At 38.8% G+C, this 12344-nt stretch overlaps 1 protein-coding gene across 4 annotated transcripts in view; it reads left to right on the top strand.

Moving 5' to 3' along the window:
- The window catches only part of LOC148414805 (guanine nucleotide exchange factor VAV3-like), a 43875-nt gene that overhangs the window by 16874 nt on the left and 14657 nt on the right, over nt 1-12344 (top strand). For 3 of the 4 annotated variants that reach the window (XM_088429234.1, XM_088429236.1, XM_088429233.1), the window contains exons 15-22: nt 995-1104; nt 3173-3274; nt 3382-3473; nt 4709-4731; nt 4892-4946; nt 6371-6501; nt 11917-11982; nt 12241-12275. In XM_088429234.1, the coding sequence (XP_088285360.1) occupies nt 995-1104; nt 3173-3274; nt 3382-3473; nt 4709-4731; nt 4892-4946; nt 6371-6501; nt 11917-11982; nt 12241-12275 (614 nt within the window). The remainder of the gene's footprint in view (nt 1-994; nt 1105-3172; nt 3275-3381; nt 3474-4708; nt 4732-4891; nt 4947-6370; nt 6502-11916; nt 11983-12240; nt 12276-12344) is intronic. The other variant, XM_088429235.1, reaches the window with a different exon arrangement.

Below are 12344 nucleotides of genomic sequence, written 5' to 3'. Positions count from 1 at the left end.
GCGGAGCTCTAAAACACTTGTGGAGTTCACGGGGGCCGCAAACAGCGGCGGGCGGCGGCTGAAGCTGATTTGATCAGATGTGACACGACAAGCTGCAGCACATTAGGGCTTGAGAGAAGCAGGCGCTTTGGGTACGCTTGGGAAATTGATCCTCAATATGTCTGTTGAATGTCGGACCACACTGGAGAAACTTCTGAGCTCATATTTTTTATTGTTGTCTCATAAATGTTTAGAACATCAATGATTCCCAAGTGCTGTTCCACGGTGATGATCATTATCATCACGTGTCACATTGGAAACGATCGAATTTCACTTCATCGGTCTGAAAATGATTTCACCAGAAGTAATGCTTCTTTCTTCATCTATCTAAGACAATGATGCATAGTGACAGGCAAAACGATTCAATGTTTTTCCACTAGATGGCAGGGTGTACGGTAAACCTGTTGCCTACAACAAAAATATTTTAGAGCCCAGTTTTCACGCTAAGTAATTCTGTGAGTAAATTAACACAATATGAGGATTTCTTCAGTTCATACATTTAATAATGATTTTTGTCAGAATTTAGATGTGTACAAAACTTATTTTGGGGAATTTTGGACCCCCTGTTGGGAAACTTCTTTAGATTAATTTGCGTTAAAACAATGCATAATAAATTATACATATACTTAAATGAAAAATGGGGTCAACGTTTTAGGGTTAAAAAAATTATGTCCTCATTTAATGTGGAAACCGAGTTGTAATTTTGCAAAAAAGATTATTTTTCATGATTATTTTAACAAACAGTTGAGGCAACCAGTTGAGGGTGTCCCCTGCCTTCTCTTGCTGCTTAAAGTCAGCTGGGATAGGCACCAGCTAGCCTGCGACACTTGTGAGTATGATTATTTGGGGGATCTATGTGAAAAAGTACACTCAAATAAGAGAAAAATTAAGGAAAAAAATATTATTTTATTATTATTTCCAAAATTTGTGTTGTTGCTTGTACCCCCAAACACAGTGGTGCTACAGCTTCTACGTAACACACCAGCATGGCCAAACGGGCTTTGAGCTCTTTTTTAAGACCAGAGAGCTGAAGAAGAAATGGCTGGACCAGTTTGAAATGGCCATGTAAGTATTACTTTTTAAAATTGCATTGGTGTGCCTGTTTGTGTTTATCTTTGTCTCCATCAGTACAGTAGCTATACATTGTACTCAAGTAAGAGCAGGCTTACTCAGATGACTCAAGTAAAAGTAAAAAGTAGTTCTAATAATTTCTTGAGTGAGAGGTAAGTATTCATTGCAAATAAAACATCAGTCATTTCAGAAAGATTGATTGGTGAAATTGAATCAAAATGTTTAATTGATTAAACATTTAGTCTGCATAAGCAATAATAGAGTAATAACACTAAATGTGAGCGTATTTAGCACAATATAAAAGTAAAAGTACCGTTTCTTCTTAACAAAAATAATCAGGTAAAGTAAGACCTATGTTGTATTGAAACTACTCTGACAATGCAATTTCGAGAGTACTTAAGTAAACAATGCATTATAAGCAGTTTGTTACAACCCAACTCTGGATTGCACACTGGGCAAGCACGCGTGTATGTGTGTGTGTTTTGTCTCTCTTATGCACACACTGTTTGATGAGGTTTTAGCAGTAATCAAGCAAGGACACTGCTGACAACAGTATGATAACACACTCACATATACGAACATCCAGAGTATGCACACACATGCACACAAAACAGCAGCGAGCACAAACAAGTCCCTCCTCCTCCTTTTCTTTTATGCTTTTCGTTTATAGGTTTCTGTGCAATCATTTCTTCCCACTCACCTGAATAAACCTTTTATCCACAGTCAAGCTGTTTGTGTTTTGTGTGTGTGTTTGTGCGTAGTAAAACTTTTGTTTCAAGGAGCTCCTATGTGGCTCCTATTTGACGATGCTCTGCTTCCCGACTGTTGTAGCCAGGCGCGGACAGAAAAAAAAATGTGGATTATGCAAAATTTGCTCTTGCTAGCTGGTGTTATAGAAGGCGATTAAATGGTCATATTTTTGAAAAAGTAGTTCCGCTGATGAGTTTATTTGAAGCAGGTGTGTCAAACGCACAGCCCACGTGCTGGATCCGGCCCATGACAACAACTCACTCATTCTCTCTATCGTCCTCCGCAGTCTTCCTTGTGACCAGACAATGACGAACATTGCAATACACAAAAATTCTTAATTTTACAAGCAATGCCCAGATGAGCACTGCAACTTACAAACAGAAGTGACCAGTTCAGTTGAGAGAAACAAATTGCCAATTGCTTCAGTGACGGAATGCTAGCATTAGCATCTAGCTTTCTTAATTTGAGCTCCCCGAAGAGATTCACAACAGGTGGGGGTCGCATTCTCGCCTATTACCAGATGTTCAGCTTTAGCCAGTGTGGTATTTACAATCAGCCTTGTATTTCTTTTTAAAATTACAAAATTTAGAGCTCAGCAGTGAGCACGCAGCACTTGCATATTTGACGTGACACCATGACTTCTTTGTGAGTTTCCAACTTTTTTTTACCTGCACATTTCATTGTGTTTCTTTATTTCGTTTGAATCTTAATATGTGTTCTATACACAGGAATAGAAAATGGAATACATAGGGGACCAAAAAAGGATGATTGTTTTACTTTATTTATTGTTCTTTTGTAGAATTTTCCAAAACAGTTGACCCCCGCTATTCGTGAGGATTTGGTACCAGGCCTGCGCACATATAACTGTTTTTAAGTTGTATACAGTAGTATGATTTTACGTGTCCTGCTCGCTTAAAAATCAATTTTCCTCCAGCTAAAAATGAGTTTGACACTATTGGCACTCAGGTACACTGTACAATAGATTATGTTAAAGGAAACAAGAATGACATTTACAATGAAAGAAACAAATCGAATTTGTAAAAATAGCTAAGGACAGAGCAAAAATTATGAAATTGAATTGGCAGTTTTAAATCGGTGAAAGAGATTGTCTGAGTAGTGGTAGTGAGTTCCAGAGATGGGAGGCATGAGAAGAAGAAACACAATGAAGAGGACAGGGCCTCGGACAGATCCCTGGGGTACAACGACGAGGATGGGGACAGATTATTTTTGACTGACTTTGACCAGCATTTTCCTGTTATCTATCAGGTGAGAATTGTTTTCAGCGATTTGTTTTCTCCATTTATTGGACTAGATCCAACATCCGACCGGCGTTGGCCAGGCATAATGAGCACCAGTTCAAGATGCATACCTTTGACAGAATCTCCTCATGCAGTTTCTGCCACTTGCTGCTCAGGTAACATTCACCCATTCTATTAGCGTATTCATCCATATACATGGGCATGATAATATTAATTGATTATGATAATTTAAATTTGAAACATGTTGCGTGTCTTGGTGCAGGGGTGTCTTCAACCAGGGGTATGTTTGTTTAAAATGTGCACTGGCTGTTCACAAGGAGTGCCTGGGTCAGCTGGGACTTTGCAGGAAGATTGGTGAGGATAAACTTTGCGTCTCAGACCGTTAAATATGTGGCAATTATTGTCTATTACCAGCTCACAGACTATTATGATCAAAATATGGTATGTTCAAAATGCACAAATAAGCATGATCCTTTAGAGGTGTTCAGACCATTACATAATAGTCCATTAGTGTGACGCAGGCCAAAACGGTGGGGATAAGGTACATTACAGCTGCACAGACAGTTTCTTCCATTCTACCTACTCCATAAAATTCTCAAAATGTAAGTCTATTCATTTATTAGTGGTTCATTATTACTCCCCTTATTGCTCTATTACTGTTTTTCTCGTTTTATTGCCTACTTTATTATTTGCTCAATTATAGACTGTAGTCTGCTCGGGGAAGTGAACAGAATACGAATTTCATTCTGTAGTATTACTATGCATATGGCAATAAAACTCTTGAATCTTGAAATATTGTTAAAATATTAGCCATGGTGGTGCACAAATCATTACATTCAGTATGGTGGAACTACTGTCCATTAAAAGTGCACACACCATAATGGTCTAATTATATTACATAATACTTAATGTCGGGTAACATGGTGGAAGACTGGTGAGCACGTCTACCTCACGGCTCAGAAGTGGCGGTTTTGCTTCCTGCTCCGGCCTTCCTGTGTGGAAGGTCAATAGTTCAGATTTTTGAAAAAGTAAAAAGTATGTGTTATTGTTTATTGGAAAAATCATTATGGTATGGGTACGGTATGCTAGACATGCACAGACCGGTAAATATGGTATTCTACACATTTAAATATGGGCTATTAGAGGTACCCAGACTATTACATGTACTTTGAATGTGGTCCATTACAGGTACATAGACCATCAATATGGTCCAATAAAAATGCTCATAGTCTATTAGAGGTTCACAGACATCACATATGGTGTAAATATGATCAAATTGAGCTGCGCAGACCATAATAGTAGATTAAAGGTGCCAAGCCTAAAGTATTTGATGTGACTACTATTCATCACAGTTATCTAATAGAGGCATAAATCATTAAGAATGATCCTTTAGTGGTGAACAGACCATAATGGTTTGAATATGGTACATTACAATATGGTACTTTTGAAGCACACATACCATAAATACACACTATTAAAGGTGCGCAGACTATAATGGTCGACATAAGATGTACAGAAAGATAAACATATTCAGTTGGTGACAGGACCAGAATGTATTCATGCTGTCTTCTTTTTTGTTCCTGCTGCAGAGTTATCCAAGCAACGCTCCAAGGTAAGAAGACCTGCGCTGTTTATCCTCATAAATGTAACCTTTGCTATTTTTTCCGAATACATAGATTATCATTTGCTAATTTTATTTCCTCAGCGATGAAAGCCTGTTAAGTGTACCTTAGTCTCTATCCACTATGATGACTGTGACTCATATTGTTTAGGTCACACAGATCACATCTCCCATATCTCCTCAGGAAGGCACAGCTCCAAACCCAGGTCAGTTTGGCTTTGAAATACAGGCAGCTCCTCATTTTGCTGTGTTTTGTGTGAAAGGCTCGTTTTGAAAAAATGAGTTTGTGTTGGGATGGAGGGTGTGGGAAACGTCAGTTAATAGGTTCCTCAGGGAGTCTGGACATAGGCGAGAGACGAAGTGGTTGTGTCATCTGCCTTGGCAGAAGCGCTATGTCTCCGCCTCACAGCCTGATGCTTGCGGCCATGTTTTTTTTTTGTGCCGGTGGCATCCTGAAAAAAATTGCATCTGCGAGCGGTCAGGAAGGTCTGAAAGGAATCTGCTGCCGAAGTGAACCGTTGTTTTGGAGAATGTTGATTTGCTTTTGTGGCAAGAGCCTCACCTCAAACTATTTATTATTTTTTTTTGACAATTGTCTGCGTTTGAGATTATGGGAAGAGTTTTGGTAATGTAAATGATGTAAATGACAAAATAGCTTTTTTTATTAACAGTACAGATTTTTTGTAAACATGGATATAAAAAGAAAATGTAAAATTGTAAAAAATGTAAAAAAAAACCTGTAAAAAAATGTAAAAAAAAAACTGTAAAAATGTAAAATTCACATATTCTTTTTAACATTTAGACTTTTCATATTTTAAAAGCCTGACTCAAAATTTACAAATTTTATACAACTTGTTTTCTAAAGTAGTAGTAAAGTAGTTTCTCTTATACTCTAAAAACAGTTGGTTTAAAAATAACCCAATTATGGGTGGGAACAGAACCGATCCATTATATATCTTACATTGACATTTTTTTTTACACATACCTACCTAATTTTTGCGGTTGTCTTGAACAAAATGCCCCATTTTGGGGGTTATTTGGTGTAGAACAACCCAGGCACTTGGGTCAAACTAACCCAAATATGGGGTCAGCCTTTTCTGACCCATAATTGGCTTATTATTTTGATAGTATACAAATATTGTCTTATAAATTCATAGATTTTTAAATTAAAAAGTATGACTTCATCCCAAACTTATTTGATTGTAATTTTGTATTTTCTTTTCTTTAGTAAAAATGTTTTTTTCACCCTAAAATCTCACATTATCTTTTGTGCATTTAAAATCCATTGAAAGTTTTCACCCAAAAAACATAACTATTCATTATTATATAATTACTTTGTTATTTAAATATTTTAAAGTCATTATTGTATATTTAGGTTTTTTAAATCTAATATTGCCACTTTTCAACATTCTAAAACAAGTCACTAATGTGATACTAATTGTTACATTTCTTAAAATGAAACAAGCGAACAAAAACATTTTTTAAAAATGAATACAAATTTGTTACAAAATGAATACTCCTCTTTTCGAGAATCAATTGTCATGCATGAAATTTCCTGACTGTATGCATATATGGAGATGCCACTTTGTCCTGAAATAGTTCTTCTGAGAAGTGTAAACGTGTGTTGAAGGCCTTCCAAGGATGCTGGTGATCCGAGACTACGGCGGCGCCCCCTGCCCGCCGCAAGGCCCCCCGCTTTGCGCCCGCACGGGCGACGTGATCGAGCTGATGTTCGCCAACCTGCACAACTCCTGGTGGCAGGTGCGTGTGACTCGGTGGGTGCGTGCCACTCCGGACTCTTAAGGGAGGGATGACGTGACACGGCTCAGCGGCTCGCCTCGGCCCGCACGTCACGTCCTCTGCAAAGTCGCTGGTTTGACTCTACGCCGCAATGCGTGCCTCTTGTGGATCATGTCACCTTCAGCTCACAGTAGCGGGGGAAAAAAATAAACGCTGGCGAAGGTAAAAAGGAGAACACCACAGAGTTCTTGAAAGTGTTCATTTTCTGGCTAGGTAGCGGTATTTGGTGGCAGGGCTTTAACTCTACATTTCTTACTGTTCTATTCTATCAATACATCTCTTTTTTAAGTGTTATTATTACCAAAGAGCCATGATAAATATCTTTGATATTTGCATAGTAACGCGAGACAATGATGGAAATATCATACGAACCAAAGAAAAGAGGTCCAAGGATTGAGCCCTTGGGGGACTCCACATATCATGATTCATTTGAGCAGACTGAAAACGGTGACAAAGAAAATGTTTTATGGAGTTCAGGGACCTGAGTTCAAATCCAGCTGGCTCAAGCCTCCCTTTGTGGAGTTTGCATGTTCTCACCCAACCACTCCAGTTTCCTTCCACACTCCAAAAACATGAATGGCAGGTGTAATGGAGACAATTGTCCTTAGCTGTGATTGGGTGCGTGAATGGTTGTTCGTCTGTGTGCACTGTGATTGGCTGGCAACCGGTTCAGAGTGTCCCCTGTCTACTGCCCGAAGTCAGCAGGGATAGGCACCAGCAAGCTTGTGACCCTTGTGAGGATAAACAGCTCTATAAAAAATGGATAGGTGTTTTTACTCTCATTTCTTTTTTCAGCAAAGATAAACCATTCTAACCCTGACCCATTCATTAACATAATTCTTTTCCTTTATTTAAATTAGTTCATTTTTTATGACCTACCTTACTTTATTGTTGTTGCTGCTGTCTTTTACTTCTATTTCTTTGTTGTTCCAACCAACACAAATCAGAAAGTAGAAAACTAGTTTCCACAAAAATTGTTATTAAATTAAAATGTTTGTTTGTCGGTGCCAAGTCTTTTTGGCGGGGCTTATTGTTATTTTACCTTCATTTCTTTGTTGGTTTTATCTCTAATTAAAAACCAGCTAAATATAACATCCATGAAAATCCATCCATCCATTTTCTGTAGCCGCTTGTCCTCACTAGGGTCGCTAGCAGTAGGCGGAGGACAACCTGAACTGGTTGCCAGCCAATCGCAGGGCACTCAGAGACAAACAAGCATTCACGCACCCAATCGCCAATCAACCACGTTGCTTTTAGTCGTTTGTATGCTTTATTTATTTATTTTTGAATTGGCTTCAGCAAAGGATATATAAACTAGGTCAGAAAATTTGACCAGACATTATGTTTCTGCCTTGCGGAGGTCTGCGCTCCTGTCTGTCACTCGGACTATGACGCAAAGCGTTTAGTGTAACGCATGACACATGGGTCATGTGACCCTGTCTTTACTCCGCCAGATGAAATCATAGCTGACTTTGTATGATATCAGCAGCGAATTGATGAATTTAGAAGCTTTAGTGAGACAACGCACCCGGCATTTGCAGCCTGCGAAGGAGCTTTTAATGGTGGTGCAGCACCTCTTTAGCAAGGCTAAACGATGATATCGTTTGACCTTATCTGTTTTTGGAAAGGCCACTGATTCATCCTGGCTGTTTGCAGCAGCATTAAAGCCTTATCCTCCATGTATGTCTGTGCTGTGACAGACCTTTAGCAGATGAAAAAATATATCCTGATCGGTTTCTGCAATGGTCAGAGTCTGCTCTAATGAGACTGAGGCAACGAGTTGATGTTTGAATTTGTGATGCACGAAGAACAAATTGCAAACAACCAGTTATGTCCTGCTCATCCACTCTTAAAGATAAATAGAATGTGGCATTAATACAGACAATTATCACTTTTGATTCCAGGAACTGTGTTTTTTGCATTTTTAGATAATACAAATTTCTTCCTCAAATTTCAACGTTATTCAGATATTCCTCTAAAAAAAAAAAAATCCCCATATAAGTCTGATTACATTCTTGTGAAAAGTATGCCTTTATTTAGATGGTTTTTGCGAAATTTCAAAACAAATCTGAAAACTATAACACTTTGTTTTAGTGTTTGTGATAGTCTTGCAAGAGTGAAAACAATTGAATTCATTTGTGAAAGTTTTGAGTAAAAAATAATGTACAGCATCTTTTCAAGTAGTTTTTAAACTAATATATTCTTCAAAAACACTGATAACTCAGACTTTTTCAACAAAAAATGCCAAAAATGAGGACAAACTAACCCCAAATTACACCTCCACCATAAAAAAAATCAAACTAGGGAAGATGAAATTAACAAATATGTGAATATTTCAACCGAACATTATGACATTCTTACAAAAAAGCTTGATTTTCCTTCCAAGAATAGTTTTCACTTTTCTCTTGTAAGATTGCAGCTATTTCGAGGGGAAAATACTTACTTCATTCTTGTAACATTATAGCTTAAAAACATGTTCATTAATCAATGTTTAAAAAAATGATTGAATTATTGAATGAAATAGAATATTGATAAATGTGCATATACACGCCTTTTATTACAAGTATAATACATGCACAGTATATAATAAAGTATATTTTTTCATATTTTAAAAGTCATTTTTTAAAAATGTAGTTAACAATAAAATATCATAATCATTTTTAAAAAACTGGATTATTTTGTAATGCTTATAAACCAACTATTTAGTCATTTAAATGCTTAATCTTATTACAATGCGTACCTCTATTTCAATTGTGTCATTGAGATTAAATCAGATGGAGAAATCAACTACACAAATTACAAGAAAAAAATGAACTCTTGATTATGAGTCCTTACAATGCAAATGGTAAATTGGCCGGATTAAAGAATAGATTGGGCCCAATGTGGTGGTCTGGGGCCATACAATGAGGACGAGACTGTACCATTTGCAGTAGGGGGAACATTTCCATATTGACACAATTGTCAAAGTAAGAAAACAGAGCAGAAAAACAGACATTTGTATTGTCTTGTAAATCCTCATAGGTTACCGCGGGGGACTTGGCTTCCAAACAGAAGCACTCGTGATGACAATTAAAACTCCACAGGGTACCCTTAATCTCGGGCGTCCCCCGCCGGCGCCAGAGGATGGAATTACCCCCCCTCCCGCATCCCTATCCGCCCTCTCACATCTACCCTCCCCCGTTACCTAGAAGGCAATTATCTCCTTCCCGCTGGCACAACAATACAATCAATCACAGTGATTTCATTTGATCCTTCGGCGGGTGCCTCCTGTTTATGCTGCCCGAGTAATGCGTTTAATCTTTTTAGCACACGCTTATCCAGGGCATAACAAATAGAACCAAAAGAGCTTGGATGAAATGTTATTGCGTAGAATGAATCACAGAGAGTCCAATTGAGTTAACCCGCCGGGGCGTTTTCTATTCTTTTTGCATGCTCTTTTCCAAAATCAGTGAGGTGGCCTAATGGAGAGGAGTCGGTAGGTAGAGCGAGAAACGTCAAATGGAGTCGGCGGGGACTCCGTTTTCTCAATTAGCGCTAACGACGGCTGCTTTGTTGACTTAAATGCCTACAAATGAATTCAGTCTGTTGCAATAAAGTTCAAAAGATGGACTGGAGTGTCACTTTGCGACACAAACCTCCACCAAGGACATCTGACATATACTGAGGAAACTGTAATTTGTACACCCTGAAAAGTCGATAAAGTCAGCGTTGAAACATCGCTATGCCTTTGTGTGGATGGAAAATCCTGTGAGACTTCACCTTAGTCATCTTAACCCATTCAATGCCATTGAAAACTACAGACGTCGGGGTCTGTAATATTGACGGGGGAGTACAGCATAATTTACGCAATAAAAAAACAGGCAATGCCTACCGCGGGGAGGGGCTTGGTCAAAGAGTGGTTAGCACGTCCACCGGACAGTTCAGAATCCCTGGTTCAATTCCAGTGCGCGCTTGCCTTCCTGTGTGGAGTTTGCGTGTTCTCCCTGTGCCTGTGTGGGTTCTCTCCAATTGATCAGTCCGGCTTCCTCCCACAGTCCAAAAACATACATGATAGGCGTATTAGACACTCTGGATTGTCCTTAGGTGTGATTGGGTGCGTGAAGGATTATTCCTCCCTCCGTGCCTTGCGATTGGTTGGCAACCAGTTCAGGGTGTCCCTTGTCTACTGCCTGAAGTCAATTGGGATAGGCACCAGCAAGCCTGTGAACCTAGTGAGGATAAGCGGCTAAAGAAAATGGATGGATGAATGGATGGATGGCACAGCTTTTCAACAATGAAAAGTTCTGACATGATTATAAAATTTGATCACATAATGAGACGCTGGTGGATTTTTTAAATGTATTTTTTTAACAAACAGCATATTACAGGAAGGAGGTTATATTTATTATTACAAATGGATTCAACTGCAAAGTTTTCAACAGTATAGACCGATTTTTTTGAAAGCATAAAGTTGTCTTTGAGAATAACGTTGTAATAGTACGAGAGTAAAATTATTTAAGTGTGTGGTTCACAAATCTAAAAATAATATTATAGTTATAGATCTAATGCTAATATGGGATGACTAGGTAACCAGTAGAAATTTTAGCACATTATATATACTATGCAATAAAATAAAATAAACACAATAAATATTTAACAGTTTAAATCTTTTCTTTTTAGGAAAGTGAAACATCGATGTTCATCTTCTTATTGGGAGATTCGTAATTGTGATTATGAATTGCTTATTTTTAAAGATTCACAGCTGGGCGATACCATTTCACATGTGTTTTAGAAAGTTTGATGTATGGGCCAAAAACAATTAGCTAGCAATCACGTCCACTAGCCAAATGCTGTACTCTGTTTGTTATAAAAGTTTGTCATAAAGCAGTAGTCATTTGACTGGTATGCAATGCAGATGCACTTCTTGTGTCTTACCTTTCTTATTCTGCATTGAATTTACTGGTCTCCTGCGTGTTATATTTTTGCTACTCTGCAAAGTTTCATAGAAATTAGTAATGTAATATTTTATATCACTCTGCAATCACATAAATAGATGTAAATGCAATTCCTACACTAAATAGAGATAAACAAGAGTGTTAGTTAAAATACAGTTTGTTTGGTCTCTGCGCTGTTTGAGTATTCGCTGGCACAATCCAGCCTCCATTATTCCTTAGGCCAAACGAGGCCCTTGTTGTGATGCACTACAAATCAAACTGCCGGCAGAGTCGCTGGCGTAATTAACTGGGGCTGCAAATTAGACGCGCCGCTTGTTGCGTGCTAATTGCCGAGGATTTATCTGCGGCGGCGTGGGAGGGAGGGGAAGGTGAAGGAGGGGGTGGGTTTGGAGGGGAGGTGCGGGACAAATTTAATACGATTAACATCCCGTTGCATTCACAGGGCAGAATCCCTGCGAGCGGCAAGATTGGCTTCTTTCCCAGCGACGCTGTGAGGCCTTGCCCTTGCGTAAGTGTGCATATTTCCTTGCTGATCAATACGTCGCATTAAGCGTGAGCGCAATGCATTTAGGCCAGTAATGGCCACTATTGACGTCTGGAGCGAAGAGATGTGCTTTTCCATTACATGCCTGTGCTCCTGTCGAGGTCTGATTTTAGCCCCCCGGTGTGCCTCCAATATCACATTAACGGGCGCCTGACCTCCAAGCCTTTCAAGTGCGATGAATCGCAAAATAACCGTACGGCTTCTTCTTCTCCTATGTGCCAGCTACCAAAGCCTGTCGATTACTCCGCACAGCTCTGGTAACGGCGCGTCATTCTCGACGACGTCAAGTTGTTCACGTTTAAAATGACTTTGTTTGTGGTTTGCAG

This window comes from Hippichthys cyanospilos, chromosome 12, assembly GCF_059441005.1.
Source record: "Hippichthys cyanospilos isolate Australia breed blue-spotted pipefish chromosome 12, RoL_Hcya_1.0, whole genome shotgun sequence".
NCBI classification, from domain to species: domain Eukaryota; kingdom Metazoa; phylum Chordata; class Actinopteri; order Syngnathiformes; family Syngnathidae; genus Hippichthys; species Hippichthys cyanospilos.
Note: the sequence above shows the minus strand (reverse complement) of the source record. Positions and strands in the feature narration are given on the sequence as shown.